Source organism: Notamacropus eugenii, chromosome 7 (genome assembly GCF_028372415.1).
Source record: "Notamacropus eugenii isolate mMacEug1 chromosome 7, mMacEug1.pri_v2, whole genome shotgun sequence".
Taxonomy (NCBI): Eukaryota; Metazoa; Chordata; class Mammalia; order Diprotodontia; family Macropodidae; genus Notamacropus; species Notamacropus eugenii.
Window position 1 is genome coordinate 89,790,200 of NC_092878.1, and position 27,602 is coordinate 89,817,801.

Sequence of the window (27,602 nt, forward strand, 5' to 3'; positions counted from 1 at the left end):
TTCTTCATCTGCAGCCACACAGCCCACAGTCATGATGAACTGGCGCCCAGGGTTGTCCACATCGGTTTGGATGACATCATTCAGGGTGAAGCCTCTTGATGTAACCTTATCCCAGGGTTTTTCATAGAGTTCAGGCGTCAGCACCTTAGCCATGTGGTGGTTTTGCGAGGAGAGGTCGGGATTCTCCTCCTCAGAGGGGTAGCGGAACTTCAGCATGTTGTGGCTGTTGGAGAAAAGGCGTGATGGCAAAAGGCGAAGGCGCTTCGGAGCTCACAGAGGACGCGAGGGTTGCGAGGATGCTGCTGTTGCAGCGGCTGTGCGGGGATTCCAGGATACCTAAGCACAAGCTCAGTCCTCAAGTCCCCAAGACAGTATTATCTTTCAATGTGCCTCATTTTCCGTTTTGAAAATACCCCAAGCCTAAAATTTCAAACCACTTAGCCAAACTATAAGCCATATAGGAATATCCAAGAATTAGGAAAAAATATAGGAGCACAGGTGGTCTATTTTTAAGACACTTCCATCCTTCCATGACTGAATTTAAAAACCTTTTTCCTTTGATGCATTCTAGGCAAATTGGACTAATCATCAACTTTCACACAATTTCTTTGGTGCCTTTTCTGAGGGAATGAAATGTTCTCTCCCTCTTTCCTGTCTGCTGAAACACTGTCCTTCAAGTCCCAACTCCAATGACAACTACTTCATCACTTTTGCTCTAAAACCCCTAGCAGGACATGACTTCTTACCCCCTCTCAACTCGCATACCATTTTATTGTATTTTTCATATGTAATTGTAGTCAAATTTGAATTTTTTTTTACACACAGTAGATAAGTAAGAAATTCTTGTTGAATGACTGACTATAAGCCTTATCTCCTTAGTAAAATTGTAAAATCCTTCAAGATAGGTGCCATGCTTTATTTTTATCTCTTCTTCATCATGTGAATGCAGCAGGCACTTCTTAAATGTTTGTTTGTTCATGTAGGGAATATATTTATCACTCTCTTGCTCAATAGCACTCTTGTTGCAATACTCTAAGGGATAGGGACTGGTTTTATTGATAGAAGAAACCTGGGAGGAGGAAACTCCACCAATGCAAGTCAGTAACTGTTCTGTAATTTATAGTTTTAAAAGTTGACTGGAGGCACTAAGATGCTAAGTAACCTGCCCAGGATCGTATGATTGGTTCGTGTTCAATATTAATCCATATTGTTCTAATTCCAAGGCTTGCTCTTTGCTATGCCATATGCCCTCACAGTACAAGAAATTAATGGCAAAAAGACCATAGCACATCCAGGCTGAATCACAGGTGCTCAAAATTGAAAGTGTAGACATGACAGATAACATAGTTTTTTGTTTTATTAACACTTTATAGGAAAAATAAAAATGAGAGAGTGGGATTTTTTTCCCCTACAGGAATGGGCTTAACCCTCAAAAAGCTAGTAGAATGTTTTCAGCTCTCCCTAAAAAAACGTAGGTTGACTTCCCACCTCACCAGTGGTCACTTTAAGTACTAGTTGTACCTAAAAGTGGAGGGGTGTTAGGATTTTCTATGGCATCACACTCATTTCATAGAAATATGAAGGAATGGATCTGGCTCCCTAAATGACCCAATTTACGTCAGAGAGAGACCCTAGACCTTAAGATAATATTTAATATTTAGTACATATTGCTGAAAATAAATTCGAATACTTTTATTAGATACTTATTGTAACCACTGCTGTTGGTGTTGAGTATTCAAATACAAAGAGTAAGGCAGACCCTGACCTCAAAGAGCATATATTTCACCATGGAGATACAACATGTCAAAACAGAATTAATTATAGAATATTTATTCCATGCCTCTCCTCTTAAACCCCCCATCAAAAAAAAAAAACTGTCGATGAAAGGAGTTACTGACACAGTTAGGTGAATCAGACAATACTTACTGAAGGAACTAGATCTTGAGTTAGGCCTTGAAAGGACTTAGGGGTGCTAAGAGGCATACCTAAGAAGTCATTATAGGCATTTAGGATAGCTTATTTAAAGGCACAGAATGTCATATATACAGAATAGTAAGTAGGTATATTAGGTTAGACTCAAACCATTAGGGCACAGATTATATACAGAGTAATGTGCACTCAGCCTGGAAAGATAGGAGCTTTAAATGTCAAAGAGAGGAGGTTATATTTTAACCTCATGACAATGAGAAATCACTGAAGCTTCCTGAGCAGAGGTATTGCAGGGTCAAATAATTAAGTAATTAATAACATTTATCAAGTACTTAGTATTCCCCAGGCACCATGTTAGGTCTTTAATCAAATAGAAAAGCACATTTTCTGACTACTGCCACCAGGTAGTTAAAACATTATTATGAGATTCATTTGAGTCTTGGACTAATTATCCTTTAATTTTTTTTAATGGTAGAATGAACCTCCATTATTCTAAATAATTCTCAGACCACTTTGTGATCTGTGAAAGAATGTCTAATTTACTGGTCTTAAAGCACTTTGTATAGAAACACTGTATGGGCATTTCATGCATCTATTTCTACAACAATGTGGAGTTAAAAGCATGTGCTTTTTATGCTCCTATAAATTCCTGAGGTGGATCCCAGTAGACTGGGACACCAGCCTTGTCTGGCTGTACATATGACTTTGGGGAAATCACTTTGCTTTCTGAATCTTTACTTACTTCAGCTACAAAGTTGAAAGGCTTTAAGTCTTTGCCAGGTCTAATCAACTATGAATCTGTTTTTTACTTTGAGTGTAAGAAGACAATGTAGCTGAGTAGGGTTATTAGCCTACGTGACATCATTCAATGTAGATGTCTAGGGCAGAGTTAATTCAGTGATCCAGGATTAAAATTGCTAGGGCAGATCATGAAACAGAATCTGGATGAAAGTATACAGATTTCATCACAAGATGGTCATCTTGGGCATAGTTGTATACTAGCCTGGTTTTTGTATGCTTTGGTATCAGTGTCAAGTATCACCCTGGGGGAAACATAAGTTGTGGTAAAAAATACTGGGCATATAAAATGAAAGTTCTATCATCTGGAATAATTTATGCACTACATTTTTTGGATGTCATCCAGTATAAACATGAAACTTTGGAGGGATCTTAAGCAGGAATGTTATACATTAGTCTTAATCATATATTTGTTATTTTGAATTTAGCCATTAGAGAAAAAAATGTCAATGATGATTAAAAGACTTGGGAGGTGGGGAAAGACCTATAAGGAAAGTCTAAACAAAGAAACATTTTACTTGAAATTGAGAAAACTAGGCTATGAAAGTGTTATGACATATAATGATGAGGCATAAAATGAGTTGTTAAAGAATTTTCCATTTCTATCCTGAATAATTATAATCATAATACCTGCCATTTGTAAAGGGCCTTAAATTATCTTGTTTAATCTTTATGACAGCCTTGTGTAGTAGGTACTATAGACAAGCTATTAGCATCATTTTATGGATGAGGAAATTGAGGTTCATGAAGTCAGTTGACTCCCACTTGAGCCATGAAGCTGATAAATGTAAGAGGCAGAAATTAAACAATGGTATTTATTCCCCAAACTAGTCCCATTTCTTCTACATTATATTGCCTCTTCCAAAAGAAATGGGAAGAATGTATGATGAATATAGTGTTATAAGGACATGCATTATTTTCTTAAAAGAGGTTATTTTTGTGTGTTTATTTACATCCTCTAAGATGGGTTGTTTGTTTGTTTGTTTTTTACCTAGAGGTCCATGGATATATTTCAGGGGGTCCATTATCTTTTATGGGAAAACATATGTTTATTTCCTTTGTGAACCCATGTGTTTCATGTTATACATTTCAAAAGATTATTCTGTGAAGGGACCTATGATTAACATTAACATTAACATTAACATTAACAACCTCCAGTCTAGGATAATTGAGATCCTGCCTAGAAAAAGATAATAGATTAGAATGACTTTTTGATTCCTTCCCACTCTAAATAAGCAGATACTTATTCATATATTTTTGTATATTTTTTGCATATATATATATATATAGTATTTTTTCTGGTGTTTTTTTTATGCTAACAATATATAAAATTATTTCCCTTGACGAGAACAAAAGAATCCTAACATGACATGTAGGTTATATATTAATCAACCCCATCAAATACATTGGAAACCAAGCAGTTTTGTTCTCTTGGGAATGAAAAGCCCTTGATTTATGTCATACTCTAATCCTTATTATGCTATGGAGGTATTCCTTAGTTCTAGAAGGCTATTTCAGCAGGGAAAAGTGTCTCATTCGTATGTTTAGACCATACCTTGATAAATGCAACTGCAGAGAAAACTCTTCAAAGACTCTCTAATTATTAATATCAAGCAAAGCTGCATATTAGCTGAATATGTTCACCATTTTCATGGCTCCTCTGGAGGAAACTTTGGTTTTTCCAGGGTCCCCCCCCCAAAAAAAATCCAAAATAGATGCTGAGGTCGACTGATGTTCCTTTCAATGGGTGATGTCATACAAATTTCCCCAAGTCCTACAATGTATCCTTTTCAATGACAAGTATTATTATTTAATAGACCAATCAATAAGTGTTTATTAAATGCTATGATTTTAGTACAGTGTTGAAGATGCAAGGACAAAAATGAAACTGTGACTGCTTTCAAGAAGTTTACATTAAAAAAGATGATTAACAGTCCATACAAGAAAAAATGTATTAAAGTTGTTATTGTCCAGATATGCTGGATAGACTATACATCATTATATATACTGAGTATATACTACAGATATAAAACAAGTTAGGTTCAGAATGGAATAGGAGGAAGGAAAAGGATGGGTTGAACTCAATGCCTTTAATGATCTTAGGGTTATACTCTGGTGTGAAGATTCACCTTTTCAACACAAATGCTTTGTTGACTTTCTAGGGATATAAATCTTCAGGTTCTATAATCTTTTAGCAGTTAAATTTGTGGGTGATCTAGAAGGAATATAAATAAGCTGCAACATATTTCTAATGAAAGTGTCCTATCAAGAAGTGGAATAAAAGAGATCATTGAAGACATTTCATTCTCAGAAAGGGATGTGGTTAAATAAGGTTAAAAAGCCTTGAATGAATGCTATGTGGAGAATCTTTGGAACATTATGAACAAGAATTCCATGGGATGAAAGAGCAAGGATTCACTGGGATGTAAATTAATGAAAAGAGTACCCACATCAATGAAATGACAGATCTATTAAAATAATGTTTCTATGGATTGTTCCAGATGTTCCAAGACCCTGAGTCATTATTTAGACTTTTAAACATGTTATTATTCAGTGCTCCTTAACTTAATACTAGAAAGTAGATAAAACCTTGAAAAATATACTTAATTAGGGACATTGTCGTATGGATGGCATGTTCAGAAAATGTGGAAAATAGAGTATTGTTTACTTCATTATTGGAAAGAATCTTCAATGGCTATATGACAAGAACAACAGATCATTCTTTGACTGAACAAATGACTGATACTATATTAAATTAATTAGATAAACATTGGAAAGCGTATATCATTTTGGCGGTAAAAGAAATGAGTTTATGCTATAAAAAGAGATTCAAGTATTGAAAGAATTAATCTGTTGTCAAGAATGGATTGTGTACAAAATTTTATTTGCGTATTATTTTGCCCTCTGCTAAAGATAAACCGGGTAAATAAGATTTCTACATGAGTAAAGATTATAAAGCATAGCTTCAAATGAGAATAGAGATAAAATTAAAATCTGTAGTTAATATTGCATATAAGGGGGACACCAGAGGGAGCTTAGCCTATTCAGTCAGTTGTTAAATTTAAGAGGAAGATTGATTGTGTTGAACAGATTGAGGATGTAAACTATTCCTAGAAGAGGAATTAGTATTTTTTTAAATTAAGTTAAAAAAAAAAACAAAGATGTTTTGTGAAATATTACAAGTAAAGTTGTATATCACTTTCTCATTTTTAAAATGCAATCTCTTAATTGCATTAAGCATTCAGGAAGGAAGAAAATTGGAAAGGGATTTATACTGTGGGGGATTTAAATCAAGCGTTAAAAGGTAGTGATTTTTAAATAAAGAAATTAAGATAAATCCTGAGTAAGAGATCACAAAAAGTAACATATACTCCTGAGGTATCAGTGGGTGATTCTGTCTAAATAAAATAATTCTAACCATTTAGTTTATAGCAAAGTTGTTTCTCAGCATATAATTATTATTGTAATGAGGTAATTATGTTATGAAGGGAAGAAATAAGCATTCTAAAGGTTTTACGAATGTTATCTCATTTAAACCTCCCAACACATTTTTGAGGTAGGCTCTATTTTTAATCCTTATTGTATATTTGAGGAAGCAGTGATTAAGTGATTTTTTCAGGGTTATACAGTATTAAATGTATGACAGTGAATTTGAACTCAGGTCTCCCTGACTCCAAGCTTAATGTTTTATCCAAGGCACTACCTATCTGCTTAATTGGTATGATCATTTTGATTAAAGAAATATAAACTACAAGTAAGAGGAAAAGGAAAAAAAAAGTCTTTTAAGCCAAGTTCTTATTAAGTATCAACTTTATGCCAAGTGTTATAATAGGTGCTAGGAACAACAACAACAACAAAATGGAAATATAAGGTCAAGTTAGAAGAATGAATGAGGGCAGAAAAAGAGGAATATTTAAATAAGCTATCAAAAAATAATTCATACATTAAAAATGCCTAAAGACCAACTCATCAGCCCATGGTTACTCTTATTTTTGCTTTTAATTCCCCCATACCTCTCTTTCCCAGTCTGGGTCCTGTATTTCTGGTGGTGCCTGTGTTTTTAGGTATAATCTTTTGGAAGTAATTGCATGATAGTACTGCAAGGATATTGTGCTCATAGGCCCCTTTGAGGCTGAGTTAAGCTAGCCTTGACTTTGGAGGAGGAAATGAGTGATTGTAGAGGAGTGTGGATCCTAGGAGAAGAGGCTACGGAAGAGAAAAGAGACCTGAAGTTTTTTGCTATGGAGTAACGAGGAATGTCAGGAATACTTATGCCAAGCAATGATTTCATTATGGTTTAATTTTGTGGCAGCAATGGTCATGTGACAGTAACACTAGACTGACTCAAAACATCTGACTGATCAGATAAAAGTCACGCAGAACTGGTTTCTCCATCGTTAGTTCTCTGACAGTTGAACGTTAGATTTTGTGCTATACACATGTATTTCATTGCTTTCTTTTGTTGTATTTTTAATTCTGTAGGCTTAAAGTATAGCTATAACTTCAAAGAAATAGAAAAAAGCTGAACCTTTTAAAAACACATTTCAACAATGGGTTAGAGATTTTGTCATAGCTGTTGGTATGAAGAGGGTGATAGTATCAAGGGTCAATCTTTAGAAAGTACAAAGAAAAGCTCAATTTAAATTTGAAAAATATCACCAAGAACTGACAAATTCTTGCTGTAATAGAGCCATATTAATCTTCAGTGAGTAAGCAAAAACCTTTACAGAGATTTGCAAATTGGATGGGTTGTTATTAATTTCTCTATAGTTCAACATTTTGATATTGGAAGAACAGCAAAAATACCAGATTTTAGAAACAACAATTAACTAATTAACCACTGATATAAAGGGGAAAAAAAGCTTCTGATTGACAAGACAATACAAAGATCAGAGACTTTTATCTGTTATTGTCACTGATAAAATTCACTTTTTTTCATTTGGAGCTTAAGCTAAATTTTCAGTCAAAGAAGTCCAGGAGAGCCTTTAAGATCTGAGCATTTCTATGAGACCATTTAGCCCAAAATATATTCAGAGGATTTAAATTTGATCTTGAAGTCTTGTGTCCATTAAGGTTATCATAGACTTGATAAATATATTGAAACAGTGACTAGGGAGAGAATTTTTAACCAAACAAAGAACATTAAAAAAAAGACATATATTATTTGTTATATAAAGCTAAATTTTTATACAAATGAAATAAATGAAGAAAATAATAGAAACTATAATGTGGGCAAAACATATCCATTAAATATCAGTGATAAAAGTCTGCTATACAAAATACATAGACAACTGACATCTATTTGTAATATCAAGAATCATTCCACATAGATATGTGGTTAAGTGATAAGTACAAAATTTTCAAAGGTATACTTACAAAATATGAACAATTGCAAACATGCTCCAAAGAATTAATAATCTAATCATTAATTAACTTATAATTAAAACAACTTCAAGGTTTTACCTCATACTTTGGAAAATAATAACTAGGATAATAGCAGCTTGAGGTTTATGAAATACTTTAAAATATTAACTTACTTTATCCTCACAATAACCCTGGGTAATAATTGCTATCCTTATTCCTATTTTATAGATGATGAAACTGAGGCTGACAGAAGTTAAGTGACTTGCTAAGGGCCACACAGCTAGTAAGTATTGAGGCTGGATTTGAACTCAAGTCCTCTTGATTCAAAGATCAGCTTTATTTTCCTTGTACCTCCCATCTACCTCTAAATGTTGCAAATGGTGGCAAATCAGAACAATATTGGATATGTTACTACCTCTGTTGGTGGAACTGAACTGGACTAATACTTATGGGCATCAATTTGAAATTATGTAAGAAACAATGTTTTTCAAATATTCATTCATACCTTTGTCCTAATAATAACACTAAATATATATCCCAAGGAAAGTCAAAGGCAGAAAATACAGATCAAATGCATAATCAAATATCCATAAAAACACTCCATGGTAGGAAAGCTGGAAATAAAGTTAAAACTCACTTATTGGAGAATAACTGACAAATTCTATTCCTTCATATTCTTTCCATTATGTTTGATTGCATTCATATGTGAAAGTAATTGCATGTAATGCTTTTCAGTGAGTGCAGTAAGGAATTATGTCTTCTCCCCATCCCTCACTCACCAAGTCCTGCTATGCTAAACAAGTAACTCTGGCGGAAACATAATAGAAGAAACCTTACTGCTCATTCAAAGACTGCTTCCACCTTCTTAATCATCACCATCTTCAAGTATCATCTCAAAGAACTCACTACATCCTTATCTGAACAATTATCTTGCTGTTCTTGTTTGCAAAAGTTAAATTTGGCTAGGGAACAGTGCCAATGAGGTCCATATAGATCCAAACCCTAAATGATTCAGTTTTTATCACAAAGGGAAAAAAAAGATAATCCTATGCCCTGAAATAATACTTGTAAATCTGTTCAGTCATCTTAGCAAAGACCTGTTCTTTGCCCCACAGAAAACCAGTCAAGAAAATATGAATGACATAGTGTAACTCAACAACATTACTGGGGAAAAATTTAAATATAGAAGTCAATAGAGTCCTCATCATCTATGATGGACAACACTGCTAGTTGCTATTTTAAGCTGCTGGAAGTTCTTATTCCCTTGGTAAGAACCTTCTGGCAGAAGGACAAAGACAGATTGTTTGTCACTATGCTCTGAGACTAACCTCTGAGTAGTGATTGGAACATGCTGCTATTGAGGGTCATTTTCAAAATTCACCTTTTAGGATTAAACTGTCATAGTCCAAAGCAGAAAATGTCCTAGTTACAGAGATAAGTAAATAGAGACAGAAAGGCAAATTACACATACACTTCTTATGATTCTAAGTAAAGTACTTAATTTTAAAAGAAAAAAAATTTGTCTTTCCTGGGACATAATCATTATCTGTGACCCATTTTTCTGACTTATAGACTTGAACAGAATTGAATTTTATTTTATTTTAAGATGCATAACGTCAAGTTGTAAATATTTGAATTTAAATGTTTAAGATATTTTATTAGACATGTAAGTGATAGTCCTATAATTTTTTATTTAATTTAATTTTTTGTCACTGTCTATTTATTTAGTTTTTCTTTGTTTCCCCCCAAATTTATTAATTTATTTGTTTTTGCTTTACAACAGTTACTTCCATAAGTTCCAAATTTTCTCCCCCTCCCTCCCCAAGATTACGTGCAATCTAATATGGGCTCTACTTATGCATTCCTATTAAACACATTTTTACATTAGTCAGGTTGCATAGAAGAATTAAAATGAATAGGAGAAACCATGAGAAAAACAAAACAAAACAAGACATAACAAAAGAGAAAATAATCTACTTCATTCTATATTCTGACTCCATAGTTTTTTATCTGGATTTGAATGGCATTTTGCATCATGAGTCCTTTGGAAATGTTTTAGCACCTTGCATTTCTCTGAAGGGTTAAGTCTATCAAAAACAGTCCTCACACTGTGTGCTTGTTACTGGGTATAATGTCCTCTAGGTTCTGCTGACTTCACTCAACATCAGTTCATATACGTCTTTCTAGGTTTCTCTGATGTCCACTTGTTCATCATTTCAGGCACAATTACATTCGTATACCACAACCTGTTCAACCATTCCCTAACTGATGGGCATCCCCTCAATTTCTAGTTCTTGGCCACCACAAAAAGAGCTGCTACAAATATTTTTGTGTGTGTGGGTTATTTTCCCATTTTTTATGATCTCTTTGGGATACAGCCCTAGAAGCAGTATTGCTGAGTCAAAGCATATGCACATTTTTGTAGCCCTTTAGGCATAGATCCAAATTGCTCTCCAGAATGGTTGGATCAGCTCAGAGCTCCACCAACAATGAATTAGTATTCCAATTCTCCCACATCTCCTCCAACAGGTATCATTTTTCTGTTTTGTTATGTTAGCCAATCTGATAAGTATGATGTGGTACCTCAAAGTTGTTTTGATTTGCATCTCTCTAATCAATAGATTCATCCCTCTCTTACTCAAAAGTTCAAGACATGTCATCATTTCTCTGATGTAATGGTCCTCTTTGAAAACACAACAACACAAGTGATTTAGAGCATTTTTTTATATGACTATAGATAGCTTTAATTTCTTCCTCTGAAAACTGCCTATTCATATCTTTTGACCATTTATCAATGGCTTGTGTTCTTGTAAATTTGACTCTGTTCTCTATATATTTTAGAAATGAGTACTTTATCACAGATACTAGTTGTAAAAATTCTTTCCCACTTTTCTGCTTCCTTCCTAGTCTTGGTTACATTGATTTTGCGCAAAAACTTTTCAATTTAATATAATCAAAATTAACCATTTTGCATTTCATTATGTTCTCTATCTCTTGTTTGGTCATAAATTCCTTCACTCTCCATAAATCTGATAAATAAACTATTCCTTGCTCCCCTAGTTTGTTTATAGTTATCAGCCTTTTATGCCTAGATTGTGTACCCATTTGAACTTTATTCTGGTATACAGTGTGAGAGATTGGTCTATGCCCAATTTCTACCAAACTATTTTCCAGTTTTCCCAGCAGTTCTTGTCAAACAGTGCATTCTTGTTCAGAAGCTGGGATCCTTGGGCTTATCAAACAGTTGACTGCTATAGTCATTGACTACTATGTCTTGTGTACCTAACCCATTCCACTGACCTACCCCCTTAATTCTTAGCCAGTACCAAGTGGTTTAGATCATTGCTGCTTTATAATACAATTTAAGATCTGGTATGGCTAGACCACCTTCCATAGCATTTCTTTTCATAAATTCCCTTGATATTCTGGACCATTTATTCTTCCAGTTAATTCTGATATTATTTTTTCTAGTTCTATAAAATTATTTTTGGTAGTTTGATTGATATGTAAGTAATTGCTGAAACATATAAGTAGATTAATTTGGGTAGATATTTCTGTAATTCTTATTAGAGTTGAGCTAGATTATAATCATGTGATTAAAGAACATTTTTAACTATGTCTTTACATTTTACATACAAATCATTGACTCTGGTATGATTTTGCAAAACTTCAGTTTCTGCAAATCAGGTTAAAGTTTTGCTGTTTCTGTCCAAAGATGTTGCAAAACTCCCAGAAAACAACATAGGTACAATATAATCTTTTAAATAAAGTATAAACCATAACAGGTTTGGACGTATTCCATTCATTCCTTTTGATTATCTATATATAATCTAAACTCTAGCTTCCTAATTGATAATATATTTTCACATAAAACCACATATAACTTAAAATATATAAATTTATAATATTAAAATAAAATGCTAATTTTTTTATCACATGAAAGTACAGTATGCAAATCCTATGCATATTATAATGGATAAGTAAACAAAAGCTTAACTGAATTAAAAACTAGAGTGAATTGCTAGTTATTTAAATCAGTCCATTTAAACAAGGGCTCATAAATTAATTTGAATCAATAAGTAATGCCATTGATTTATATGTCAAAATTTCAGGTATTTCTCTGAGATTTTAAGTATTAAGTTACAGACTTCTTTATATGTAAAGATTACTTTTCATTTTATTTACAATTGTTCCTTAAATAGCTTGAATAAAAACATTATTGTTTATTGTAATTTAACTATACCAGTTATTTCATATTTAAGATATATACATATATATGCATATATATATACATATATATATGAACATTTTATCATGTCAAATGGATTACCATGGTTGTCTCTGCAATAGATCCAAAGCTGTTTATGAATATGTTGCATGTGACATTAACTGGAGGGCCTGAAAAAGAAAAAAAAGTAAACGTCAGTACTGGGCAAATGTTTGTAGAGGAAATAACTCTGGACCTACTAGCTGAAGTGGGGCAGGTAGGTGCCATAGTAGATAGATTGTTGGATTTGGAGTCAGGAAGACCTAAGTTCAAATATGGCCACAGATACTTACTAGCTATGTGACCTTGTACTTAACCCTGTTTGCCTTGGTTTCCTCTCTGTAAAATGAACTGGAGAAGGAAAGGACAAAGCATTCTAGTATATTTGCCAAGAATATCCCAAATGGGGTCACTAAGAGTTGATGACTGACAACACCACAACCAGAAGATCTGGGGTCAAGTTGATGTTCTGTTGAGGGACTTTGAATTCCATACTCTCTTGACCTTTCTGAAGGCTGGTTTCCTTAACTTTACAATGGAGACCATAATACTGGTACCTTTCTTCCAAATGTGGTAGTTGTGATGAAAGTACTTTATAAATGAGTAAAACTCTCTGTGATTGAGAGCTGACACCAGTATTTCAGAAGACTGGTTATTTCACTGATGTAGGGACTCCTTTTATTGATCTAAATCACATCTTTCTTTAAACATTTACTAATATTAATCACAATGTTGTACTAATATAAGTATTTGCAATGAATGAACATTTTCAAAATAATTTTTTTTTCAGTGAACAAGTAGCTTTCTCCTCTGGCTAGCATCAAAAGAAATGGAAAACAAACCCTTTGTAAAGAAGATGTATTATCAAGAAAAACAAATTCCCATATTGTTCATGTCCAAAAACGTGTGTCTCATTCTACATCTTGATTCCATTGCCTTTCTGTCATGATAAAGATGGTATTCTTCATCATCAATCTTTTGGAATCACAGTTGTTCATTGCATTCTTCAGAGTTCTTAAGTCTTTCAAAATTGTTCATTTTACAGCATTTCAGCAAGCATTTATTGTTGTTCAGTTGTTCAGTCATGTCTGATTGTGACCCCATGAACTACAGCACTCCAGTCCCTTACATCCTCCACTAAAGCACCTTTATGCATTAGGTACTATGAACAAAGATGAAACATTCATTGTGGGATAGGATCAGGATCCTTCTATTTCTCTGTCACAAGAATTGGATTTTCCTTTCTACAAAGCTAACAAAGTTGTCCCTAGGAATTGGTTGGTACTTGTCTCCTTTCCTGGTCACCTAAGGGCATGAACTACCCACATGGAGTTAGGAAACTTTTTGCTTGATGGATTCTGAAGATCATGACTCATCATAATCTGCTTTGCTGATCAGACATGATTCCATATGGAGATGTGTGTGTGTGTGTGTGTGTGTGTGTGTGTGTGTGTGTGTGTGTGTGAAGCCAGAGAAACTTTGTTAGGGCAAAAATACCCCTAAAGTTAACTATTAACAACTTGTGAATACCTCATTTTGTCCCAACATTGAGCATGAACTGAGAGGGCACTGAAGTTGGGTTTGTTTACTCTTACCACTTTCTCTTGAGGGGTTTACATCATATCAGGAAAAATAACATGAATTTTTATAAATATATACAGAATAAATTTTAAAAATAAATATACAGAGTTTAGGGAGGGAAGGTATTAACAATTGGGAGAATCAAAAAAAAATATTGCTTGAGTTGAACCTTGAGAGATGCGTTCTAAACATGGAGGACACCCAATACAATAGCATTGAGATAGAGGGTCATACATGAAGAACATTAACAAAGCCAGTTTTTGGCGGCTCTGTGGTATGCATGGAGTAGAGTGATGTGTAATAAAGTTACAAAGGTAGGTTGGAGGATGGTTTTGAATAGATGTAAAAGCCAAGGGTTTTTAGGATGGGGTATAAAAAAGGAAAACAAAATAATTTCCATGATAACTATTAAATATTTAAAAGTAATAGCAATTTGCATATAATGCATTTGCAATTTCATGTGTAATCACCTTTTATTATAATATGTTATGGAAATGCTTGTTTTATTCCATAAATTAAAAATGAAATAAATAAAAATAATTAAAAAAAGAATGGAAGGAGTCATAGGAATCAGGAAATCTGAGCTTCCATCCTTCTCTAGCCAGTAACTCTCATTATATTTGACAGTGAAATGGTAGGCCATTACACTTCTCTGAGATTCCATCCCCTTATCTACAAGACCACTGGAACTTTATAAAGATAAATATCTTTGAAAGCCTTGAGAACTCTAATCAAAGCAATGATCAACCATGATTCCAGAAGACTCGAGATGAACTTTCTGATGGACAAGTGATAGACCACAGGTGTGGAATGAGACATACTTTTGGGACATGGCCAATTTGGGAATTTGTTTTTGATTTCATTTATTTTTTTTTTTACAAGGAATGGAATTTTTTTTTTTTTTGCAATGAAGAGGGGAAAGTAGGAGGGAGAGAAAACAAATTGTTAATTGAAAAAAAGTAAAATAAGATGAAAAGCTACATTTAGAAAATAAAAAAGCCAAACAAATTCATTTATATTTATTCTAGGATGATAAGAATCCACTGTAATTTGTTTGAAAGGGAAACAACATGGTCATACCTATGCTTAAGGAAAATGACTTTCTTAGTCATATAGAGGGTGGTTAGAGTGGAGAGAAATTTCAGCCAATTTAGTCAACAGTCAATTGCAATGGTCTATGCTAGAGTTCATAGGGGACTGAATTAAGGTGGTGATTATATGAGTAGGGAAAAGGAAATGAATGAGATATTGTGCAGGTAGAACTGGTAAGATCAGGCAGATAATTGGATCTGAGGGTAATGTCAACTAGATTAAGGAATCAAGAATAACACCAGAGTTGCAAACACTTGAGACTAGAAGATGGTCGTTTGCTCACTAAAAATAGGGAAGTTCAAATGATGGGTGAGTTGGAGTGGAACACAATGAACTCTGTCCTGGACATGCTGAGTTTGAGAAGTCTATAAGATACCCAATTTAAAATGTGTGATGGACATTTTGTGATTCATAGCTAAGGTTCAGGAAAGCAACTGGGGCTGGATATATAAAACTGGGACTCATCAGTAAGGAGATTAAAACTGAATCCATGGGTATTGATGAGTTTACCAAGTCAGAATATGTGTGAAGAGGCAAAGAGGGATTAGGGAAGTGTCTTGAGAATAACTATAATTACAAGGCATGATATGAAGAGTCCTCAAAAGAACCTGAAAAGGGGTGGTGAGATTGGCAGAAAAGGGTATTGTCACAAAAACTCAGAGAAAAGATAATATTCAGAAAAAGAAGAAAGAATCACTGTGGTAATATGCTATGATGGGACAGTATATTGAACACTGGACTTGGAGTCAGGGTCACTTGAGTTTTGAACCCACCCACCTTAGACAGTTACTAGTAATGTGACCCCCTAGGTAAGCCACTTTACTGCTAACCTCTCATCCCTATCTGTACAATAGGGATAATAATAGCACCTACCTCTAAAAATTGTTGTGAGGATTCAATGATACCCTTTGTAACCTTTAAAATGTTATGTATTAGCTACTATTTGGAAAATTATGACATCTTAGCCACCTTTCTGGCGAAGAAACTTTCTGAATCTTTTCCTTTGTCCTAAGTATGGCCCCCACATGAAATCTTTTAGCCTTGGTGAAAAATACTGGGTATTGGGCTCTACTGATATGACCTTTGAGATCTCACTATCATCCCAGAATGGGACATTGAAAGAAGCTTTCAGTAGAGAAGATGTGAGTTGTCATTATTATAATTATGGGAACATACTCCCTTTAGTCAAGTCCTCCTCTGTGGCCTCATCATGGTATAGAATTGACTGCAGACTCAAGCAGTCAAGCACAAGGTCTCACATGTCCTACTAAACTGGAAATTCTATGAGTAAAGACCTAGGAATGAGCTCTCTATGGGTTAGCCTAGGTGAGGGCAGCTACATGGTGCAGTTGACAGAGTGGCCAGTAGAATCAGGAAGACTCATCTTTATAAGTTCTGATCTGATATCAGACACTTACTAGCCTCAGTGCTTTATCTGTTAAATATGCTGGAGAAAGAAATGGCTAAACATTCCAGTATATTTGCCAAGAAAACCACACAAGTGAAAAACAACTGAACAATCAACCAAGTCTAGGTTAACTCAGAAAACTTCCTCCCATGTTGGTGGACTGAAGAATGATGGGGTTTTTAGCTGTGGGAACTCTAGAAGACTAATTACTTAGTCAAGGAGGAGTTAAAACCTGACTTAAGGGAGTAAGGATCTGTTCCATAAAGTAGGAAAGTAGTACTTCAGATCTGATCTTGTGACTTACCCATTCTAGTGACTTCCTTTTGCCTCTAGTATAAAAATAAAGTCCTCTGCTTAGCTTTCAAAGTTCTACACAACCTGGCCCAGCCTGCCTTTCTTAGTGGACATTGCTCGCTCGCTCTCTCTCTCTCTCTCTCTCTCTTCTCTCTCTCTCTCTCTCTCTCTCTCTCTCTCTCTCTCTCTCTCTCTCTCTCTCTCTCTCTCTCTCTGTCTTTCTCCCTCTCCCTCTCCCTCTGCCTCCCTACCTCCCTCTCTGTCTGTCTCTCTTACATTCTGACACTTGGCCAAAATTGGACTTCTCTATGTTCCTCACCCCTTCGTCTATATCTGAATCTTTGCCCTGCCATCCTATATCCCTATAACACATTCCCTCCTTGTCTGTGTCTTATAAAATTCTCCTCTTTAATTTACAACTCAGACACCATCGTGGAGATGAAGCTTTTCCTGAACACTCCAACTTTTAGTACCCCTCCTTTCTAAACAACCTCATCTATAAATGTACATATGTTTTTCAACTTTGTACACTTTTTGTGTATTTGTATCCCCATCACAATTCAAGCTCCTTAATGAGTAGGGATTATTCCATTCCTTGTTTTCTGTCTCTAGGGCCTAGCACATTGCCTGGTACGTAGTAGATGCTTAAAATTCACTTGTTTAATTGAAGGAATAAGTAGCACCAAAATTCCCATTAGTGTTTAGCAAGCTTTTCCAAAATAATTGCTTCTTCCATCTTCCAGAAGAGTTGTTGGCACACACATATAAAGAGAACATTAGGCAAATATTTCAAACACTGCACTTTGAGATTGGGAGACCAAAGGCCTAGTCCAAATTCTGCTACTAATGGCTCATGTGACCTTAGACAAGTTATTTTTCTGCTCTAGATTTCAGGTTTTTATTTTTTGTTTTTGCTTAGAAAATAAAAGGATTAAATTAGATGATCTATGTCAAACTCTCCCACGAATCTGTGATCTGATTGATTCCTCGTGACGTCTCTTAGTTCAAAATAGGTATAAAATGATAAAGAATGTTCCCAGGCAAATCACAGATTAGTAAAATGCTGCATTCTTGTTTTTGGGGTGCAGTACGTTCACAGATAGAAAATGAGATCAGAGAAAAGGAAGCAGGTTGTAGTATCTAGCATGTAACACCAAGACTCACACATATACATGTATGTGTATAGATATGCATTCATACACATTCATGTATATAGGTGTGTCTAGATGCATATTCATGCATGCTTGTTTATGCATACATGCATGTAATGACAGTAATGATGGTGATATTACTACTACTGCTACTACTGTGCATTCAGTTGTTTTCAGTTGTGTCCAACTCTTCGTGATCCCATTTGAGGTTTTCTTGGCAAAGGTACTACAGTGATTTTCCATTTCCTTCTCCAGCTCCTTTTACAGATGAGGAACTGAGATAAACAGGGTCAAATGACTCACCCAGGGTCACACAGCAAGTAAGTATCTGTCCAGATGAGTCTTCCTGACTCCAGCCTCTTTTCGGTGCCACCTAGTTGTCTATGACTGCTACTGATACTATCTAGAATTTACATAGTAGCTACTTTGTGTCAGACACTGATACATGTCATTATTATCTCCTCCATTTTACATATGAAGGAACTGATATAAATAGATGTTAAGAGACTTACTGAAGATTATGCAGCTAATGTGGGTGACTAGATTTGAACTCAGTTCTTGCTGGTTCCAAACCCAGAGCTTTAGCCACTGTACAACCTAGTTGAACCCATGTACTCATCCATCTATCAATTGATCCATATCCCTAACTAGCTATGCAACTTGGAGAAGTGGTAAGATGAAGGGAAAATCTGAGTAGGTTTGTAGACAGAAGTGAACAAGCCAGCAGACTCAAACTGTTCTAATCCCAACTATGCAGCAAATTGTAAGCTTCAAAATGATCATTAGCTCTCTGCAGGATCTTGGCTCTTACTACAGTCTGTGCCTGTTTTTGACACACACAACTAAACACTTTCATTGCTGCATTCAGAAATTCTCCCACACTGCTTGATACCTTCAAAATACAGTGAAAGGATTTAGGGCATATTAATCAACATCACGTGGTTTACTGAACAATTCCAATGGTTGAGCCTTCTGAAGTTTTCTTCCTCTGGTAAATTTTCGTAGGCTCAGACATAATTAGGACTTTAAGAAAGGTATTATGGAGAAAGAAACATGCAATTGTTAGTCAAACAAATTCTTCTCTGCTATCTTGGCCATTGGGGCTTAGCAGATATTGAATGTTCTCCATTTTCCTGGCAAAAATCATCGTAGTTGTCTTTAATATCAGAGTCACCAACAAAGTCACCAACACTAGCCCAACAATGGTTTATAACAGTCAAAGACAGCAAAGGTGTTATATCAATCAGCCATTCAGTCACTCAACAAGGATTTATTAAACACCTACCATGTACCAGACACCTCACCGGGGTTTGAGGATACAAATGCCAAAAGTGAAACAATCTCTACTCTCCAGGAAATTACATTTTATTTAAACAGATATATCATTATGTAAGTGTAGAGTGCATACTGGAACTGTGACTTCTTTAATTGTAGGATTGCCCAGTAAGAGTCTCCCTCTACTAATTCAGGCCTTAAATTAAGAGTTTGAAAGTTGCCTAGAGCACTTACAGGTTTAGTGACATGTTAGGGTCATACAGCCAGAGGATCTCAGAGTCAGGACTTGAAGCTAGGTTTTATTGACTTAGAGGTAACTTCCCAGTCCAGTACATGATGACACTTCTCTGTATATACAAATATATAGAGAGTAAATATCCATAGTATTTTGGCTCCAGGCATCATACTGTGTTGGGGCTTTCAGCATGGATCTATTTGCAAGCAACAATTTGGCTGTTCTCTTTCAACAAATCAGATCATTTGGACAGTCTCTGGGAGATGCAGCTCATCAAAAATGGTAATGTGGCTATAGTAGAGGCACTTGCTTACTGGCCCTCAGTCAGGGCAGAAGCTGTTCAATTTATTAATCAGTTCATTAGCTGATTCATAAAAACAGCCAATAGCTGTAATAGCAATCATATGATAGATTTTTATTTGAGATGATTTACCCAGTTAGCCACAACTGGCCTTATTGGCAAATGGCAGTAAATTTAGATGCTTTAGCAGCACATTTCCTTATGGTTATTCTCTAAAAACCATCCTTAATGTCATTACTGAACAAATATTAATTCTCAGACTCAGAAAAGAGAATGGCAAAAGACTATAGATAAGGAATATAATAGTCCCCTTTTAGAATAGGAGACTATTTGATAGATAGGTGTATGGCAAAAAATCCTTAAAACTAAAACTAAAAACAGAGAAGCATATGAACACTCCCAACAAAAGAAAAATATCAAAGTTTCATCTATGGTGGATCCAGTGTGACAGAAGAGATTTGCATATAGCTTCAATTTTTTTCTTGCATATTTCTAGCTTTAGAATAAAAACAAAATTTCAAGCCCCAGAGTAATTCTGGCCAAATTTATTTCTCATTTTAAGGCTGTTTTTAGTCTCCATTGCTTGATTATCTTATATCTCCTGTTCTCTCTCTATATTTATATCTTTGGTTTCTTCCTTCTTCTCTTTACTCTACAGTTACTGTGTTTTGGTAATTTCATCAGCTGCCAAGCATTGAACTCTCATCCCTATGTAGATGACTCCCCAGACTTCCTATGTAGTCTTTGTTTCTTGCCTAAGCTCCTGTGCTGAATCTCTAACTATCTGCTCAGTATCTCCCTGCCTTATTGTCTCACAGGCTTATCAAATCCAAAATGCTTAAAACAAAACTCATTATATTTCTCCCTGAACTCACTTCTTTCCCCAACTTTATTTTTGTCAAGGGTGCCATCATTTTTCCAGTCTTACTTACCTTGTCTTATCAATGTACCTTGTCTTAGTCATTTTACCTCCAGAATATTTCTCAAATTGGGCCTCTTATTTCTCCTCATACACTCCTTGCCCTCCATCACTCGTTGCCTGAACTATTACAATAGCCTCCAATTGGGTTCCATATATTCAATGTCTTCCCTTTCTAATATATCTTCTATAGCTGCCAAATTAATACTCCTTAAGTACAAGTGTGACCAAGTCACTCTTCTATTCAGGAAGTTTTTATGATTCTTGCCTCTAGGATAAAATAACAAATTGCTCCTTTAGACACTTAAAGCCTTTCACAGTCTGACCACTGGCAGGGGAACTTTCACCTTATCCTTCTTCCAGGCCTCTACCCCACTTTGTGTCCATGAAGTATTCCACTCCATTCTGTGATACCACTGTGAATACACTCCCATCCTCCTTTCCAGATACCCTTTGTATATTGTCTCCCCTCCCCTTGAGTTCAGAGACTATATTATTTTTTTCTTTTATATTTGTATCTTTTGTGATAAGTACATTGCTGATTATACAGTAAAAACTTAATAAATATTCTACCATCTATTTTTCAATCTAGCTCTTCTTTGCCTCTCTTTCTGAGGCCAACTTCTTCTCAGTCTCTCACGCACATTCTATCCTCCTGCCAAACTATCCTACTAGATTCCCTGGAAATGATATTCTGGCATGGCACAGATTCTCCCTCCTACCTAGAATTCTCTCAGTGCTCACTTCTGCATCTTGGAACCCTTAGTTCTCTTTGAGAATCGATTCAAATGTCTCTTCCAACACAACACTTCTTAATATCTGCAATTGTTAGTGCTACACTGAAATCATTTTGTATTAAACTCACATACACCCTTGTTTACTCATAAGTCAATTGCCTTTTCCCAGTAGAATTTAAGACCCTTGTGTATAGGAACACTTTTATTTTTATCTCTGTATCCATAGAAGCTAACACAACACTGACACATTATAGGCTCTTAACAAATGTTTGGTGAATAGATTATTTGTATACAGATTTAGGAATAACATGGTTTAATCAGGTTGGGAACATGCAAGAATTTATATTTGAGGATGTAAGGATTCTAAAAATGATAATCATCATAATGAGAAGACAAAGCCAGAGAATATGTCCTTCACATAACCGACTAGCATAGGGTGGTATGGTGACCCAGTTAGAAAAACTGGGAAGTACTCTTTTGTGCTATTGGGAAAAGAGATTAATGTAAAGTTATTAGATAGAAGCAGTAAGAGAAATAGAGTTTCAGAGAGAATCACCAAAAATGTGAAAGGAAAAGAGAAAGGACAAACTCACAGTTCACTATATTCATGGTTGCAGAGAGCAATGATAACAGCCTATATGAAAGAATGAGTGAAGAAAAAAGATATTGCATAGATTTTCAAAGGAAGTTAGGAATTGAAGACTCAGGGTTCTGGGGTCTGCTTAGATAGCAATTTCAACCTGGAGACAAGGAATGGTTTTAGGAAGAGCAGGGGTAGTTTGAGAAACTCACTGATGGGGAACAGAGGTGTGACCTTGGGATTCAATTTAAGTGATGCCTTTGTAAAAGGCATCACTTAGTATATCTTTTGTGTTCCCCTTAAATATAAACTGTTAAGCTCAGTAGAAAGAGGTGTGGTTCCCTTCTAAACGGGTAGACTGTGTGCAAATCCAGAGGAAACTTGGACACTGCTTTTAAATAAAGAAATATAAACATCTTATGCGGATTCAGGATAAAATATGTCAAATGACAAAGTCAGGAAGGGAGAAATGCAGTCACACAGAGAAATCACGCAGAGGACAGTCATAGGACTTCATAATCTTTTCATGCAGATACATAAAATGAGAATCTTTTCTCTCTTGTGGTTGCTACAAAGGAGGCTGAAATGGTAGTGTTCAGAAGACAAGGGAATGAAAACTTTTTGAAGAAATCACTTCAGGAACAAAGCCCTGGAGACATGGAGATAGCAGACAGCTGTTACTGTGAAGGCAATTTTGCATTCTTTAGCCCCTAGAGTCTGAGGATTTGTGCACACGGCTAGGGTTTTCAACACTGAGCCAAGTAGAAGGGAGCAAAAAGGAGAGAATATGGCAAAAACATCTTTGTGACCAAATTGAAATGAAACTATGGTGGCCCAAGGGCTTTTGATGTTATGCTAGTTGACATTTTACACGTTTGGGTCTCTAAGGCTAGCACACATAAAACTGTATATTTGGTCACTGGTATCAAGCCTGAAATTCAGGAAAGTTGACAGCAGTTGCCCAGTTGCATTCATATACACACTTACATGTCTATACACCGACATACATTCATATATTTGTACATATTTACTCAAATAGACATATAAAAGTAATTGGGGTTATGTTTTCCCACATATATCATCTTCATGCAACTGATTATTAATTATTGATATTAGCAAAACATTTAAATATAATGTAGCTTTACAAAAAGATTTCAAGAGGTATAACCACTAAGATGCAGTCCTCATTGTTTAGTATAAACCAGTACCTAGACTAATTATAGACAGAGCCAAGATTTCACTGAGACACAGATTAAAAGAGATTAAAATTTGCCCTGTAGAGCTGTACCCAGAATGGATCAAGCTTAATGAATTTTGAGACTGAATAATCTGCACAAAAGGCTAAATCTAGATTAGGAGAGTAAAGATGTAGAAATAGGCAGTATCTCTCCCCCCCTCCTCTTGGAGGATTAAGAATCCTAGGGGCATCAAGACCCAATAATCCCTACTTAATATTCCTGTCGATTAAATTAGGAGCAGGATTAGTGAAATAAGGGGTCTCCTTTTCTGCTTCCTAGAATGTCTTCAGAAGATACTCATAGGGAACAAACATGGGGCATCCCTATGTATGTCTTTCTTCAAACTTTGTTCCTATAGCTCCATTCCATGACCATTCCAAATGGTTAATTTCCATCCTTTCTAGGACTTTGGGACCCAAGCAAGTACAAGTCACAGGATAGACAAGTGAATCAGAGAAATGTGTAATCTCATAATTCAAAAGTTTCATCTCATCTAACTTGTATCTGAGTAGGAATCATATACTCAAAAAGAAACTCATTTTCCATTAAAAAACTGTAATAACAAGTAACATACTCCCTCAAGGACACCTCAAATTTAATTGTTAGGAAAGCCTTTCTTATACTCAATGGAAATTTATTGTCCAATAATTTTCTCTGCATCCTTGTTTTCTGCCTTTTTAAGTTCAAGCAGAAGTAAAATCCTTTCCCCATCGACAATGTAGCCCTTCAGATATTTGAAGATAGTCATCATGCCTATAGTAAATCCATTTTCCCTAATGTTCTTTTACTTAATCTTTATATAAAACTGTTTCCAGTCCTCACTCTGTCCTATTTACCATTCTTGGAAACATGTCAGTTTATCAATCTTCTCTTAAAATGTCACACCCAGAAATTAATTCGATGTTCCAAATATTGTCTGACTAGTGCTAAGAATGGTGAGGTGACAACGTTCCTCACTGTCAACACTATATAACTTAAGACTGGCTTAGGTAATTTTGACTGCCATGGTACATTTTTATCTTATAATCCTTAGGGCTCAGCCTCCTCCTGTCCTATACCCCTGCCTCAATTGGTCCTTCGGCTTATCATTGCTGTATTTTACCAAGATTAGAGAAGGTTTCTGACCAAAGAGATCTTGACAATGGTGTTCAATATTTGGTTCAGTTGAGCAGGCCTGTGATTGGATTAGTCATTTTATGGCAATAACAATTATCCACTTAGGTTAATATTAATGGCCTCTGGAGTGTATAGATACCTGAAATCAATTCTATTAAAATGAAAGCAGATTTTACATGAAAACATAATATATTTTTTTTTAGCAAAATCAAATGTTCCTCCCTTATACCATGCTTTCTCCTGCTGTTTCCCCTTGTTTCCTGCCAATTCTAAAAAAAACTAAAATTTTTCATAGCTAAATGGAATTTACTTGTAAGAGTTGTGAGGTGAACAAATCATAAAAGTGAGAGCTATAAGAGAACCAACAGGGAATCTATTCCTGCACCTATTACCAATGACTTCATGAAAATTTTGTGAACTATGTAGTGAAATTATTGCTTTCTCCCTTGTAGAGGAGGAGAAACCATAAACTAAGAGTCAAAATTTGGTCTTCTTATTCTGAATTGTGACATATAGTCCAAGCTCTACAAACTTAGTTATTTCATGATAGCTCCATATAACTCAGAGCTATGAGGAACATTATGGCTATTTAGTGTATGCACCGCCTTGGAATAATTAATAACAACCTTGAATGAAAATGGAATGAAGTACTAAGGAGATTTGTATATTTTTGTCAAGAGATTCAGGATCCAGGAATTGTCCTCATTGATCTGCCATTTATACCTTGTGTGATTCTGAGCAGGTCATTTCATCTCTCTGAGTCCCAGTTTTCTCAAATGTAAAATGAAGAAATTTGATTAGACTTCAACTCTAAATTTATGACCCAATGGGTTAGCTCTATACTCGTCTTGCAGAATGTGGTGCAGTGACTCATGATGACCACCAGAGGGTACTATGTATCAGGTTTTTTTAACCCCCTCTAAAGCTAAGATAATCTCTTACCTAGTTCAAAGTATTAAATTAGCTTTTCCCAAAAGACTTGGGGGAAAGAATAAGTTGACAAAATCTTTAAATTTTGGTTTAATGACTCTAGAGGCATAGGATACTTCCTAAATCAAGGAAAGCCAACAAAATTTTGATGCAAAGTAAGTTGTACCATGAAATAAGTACTTTTAGTGCATGTATAATTTCATTTTTAAAAATATATTTTAGAAGGGAAATTGTCTTTAGCACAATTTTTTTCATGGAAACTTTATTCCCAATTGCATCTAGCATATGCTGAACTAAATCATAATTTACCATTGGAAGTAACTACATGTATAAGTTGACTGGGCTATCTAATATAATTAAAAAAAATTTTTTTGCCAGTGCCATCTAAATTTCATCATTATTTTCCTTATCATTTTTAAAACTCAAAAATTACCTGGAAGAGGTAACTTCACAGTTTATCAGAATAACTATTCAAACACTTGGGAAAAGATCAAAGTGTGTGTATGTGTATGCATGTATATATGTGTATACACACATATGCTTGTATATGTACATGTGTGTATGTATATGCATGCATATGTGTGTTTATGCATATATGTATGTATATGTGTATATTAACACACATACGTATTAGAAATGGGGGGGGTACTGATTATGGTACCCTTTCCAAAAGAACATTATAGTAGGCAAGTGGCATAATGGGGGACTAAGTTACTTTGGGAAGAAGAATTGAGGGATATGTAAAATGGGATTGCCAAGTTATAGAAGGAATGTCATGTTTACTCATTAATTTTGCTTAGATCTAGCCTTGCCTCCTGAATAGGTTAAGGTAATAAATTTTAAAAATTGAAAAAAATTTATAAAGGGATAGTTGGACATATTATGGGCATATGGCCAAATAATTGGAAAAATGCTAGGTACTCAGGACAGAAAGTGGTTTTGAAACTTTAATATAAGGAATTATTGAAGGAACTAGAGAGGAGTAAAAATGGGAGATATGAATTAGGAAGGCTCTGATAAATATCTTCAAATATTTACAAGCTTATTTCTGTTCACTTCCAGAAAACTAAGGAATGCAAATTAAAAAAAAAAAAGGATATTTGGGCTTGTTAAAAGGAAGAATTTTCTAATAATTACAGTTGTTTAAATGTACAGTACATTTAAACATGACAAGACATTTACCTTGTCTTATGTGGTAATATAGTCTCTATTGTTGAACAGGTTCAAGAAGAGTCTAGATAATCTAGCAGTGACAGTGTAAGGAAGGATTCCTGTAGTGCTTGAATGATTAAGCTACATAACCTTGATAACGTACTGTATAGCAGTTGGAACAATGGACTTGGATATCAAGATCTGGAAGATTTGACCAGACTGGCTGTCCAAAGAATAGAGTAGCTAAATTCAGAGAAGCTCATACCCAAAAAGTTGGCTGCAAGGTGATGAATTTTTTTTAACCATAAGAATTCATAAAGACTTTCTAATAAGGCATGGAGTAATTTGATTGATATTACACATTAATCCTCCAGGTATTAAAGTACAGGGATGTTAGGGGTCAAAATAAATTACCCTACTCTTGCAAACATTATTGCTTCTATAGATTAATAAATTTGCTGAATGTTAAAGAAAATCTCACATATGAGGAAGTTATCTCTTTTTGTACCAGACTTAATTTAAGAGTTTGGTTTTTAAATACTGAAAAATAAGTACAATTTAAATGACATAAAACACCATTGGCTGGTAAACATTAATAAAATCAAACCAATTTGCCCAAGAAATTAGTGAAAATGTTTGGACAATAATTTCTATTGAAATACCTACCAGAATTTTTCTTAGAAAATCTCTCAAAGCAATTCATCTAGGAAGAGTTCAAATACACTTGCATTTTAAATGGATTTTTTAAAAGAGAAAAGTATAAAAAATTTCTCTTCCTTTTTTACTTTCTAATAAGTACAAAATGATGTCCCTGGTTTTTCCAATTACAGAAGCACAATGATGAGTCTACTTTTCACTGCACATCTGCATTTTTTTCTACCTTCTGGTCTGAACAGATGATTACCATTCCATATTTTCCATGTTAAACTTCAAATATAGTCTTAACTTGAACCGCTAAGCCTTAAGTTTAGAGATGAAAACTTAGGGGTATCTATAAAAAAGGGGAACTTGTCCAAGGCCCAGTTGGATGCAGGGTTATTTCCTCTCAACTTGAACTTTGATGTGCCATTAAGTAACCAAGGATGGAGGTAAGATGAACTCATGACTTAAAAATTAAGCATATTTGTATATACATCAGATTTTTACTTAGAGAGCTGCAAAATCTTCTTGCATTTTCAGGTCTTCTCTCTTGCTTTCATTTCCCTTTCCATTAACCATTCATCCAGCAGAGGAAA

General features: G+C 34.9%; 1 protein-coding gene and 1 pseudogene across 1 annotated transcript in view; both read right to left on the reverse strand.

Annotated features, from left to right (window-relative positions):
* The window catches only part of LOC140513918 (creatine kinase B-type pseudogene), a 4,699-nt pseudogene extending 947 nt beyond the window's left edge, over window positions 1–3,752 (reverse strand).
* GLRA3 (glycine receptor alpha 3) overlaps window positions 1–27,602 on the reverse strand; it is a 142,979-nt gene that overhangs the window by 113,053 nt on the left and 2,324 nt on the right. The window contains exon 3 of the mRNA XM_072625150.1: window positions 12,422–12,489. Within this exon, the coding sequence (XP_072481251.1) occupies window positions 12,422–12,489 (68 nt within the window). The remainder of the gene's footprint in view (window positions 1–12,421; window positions 12,490–27,602) is intronic.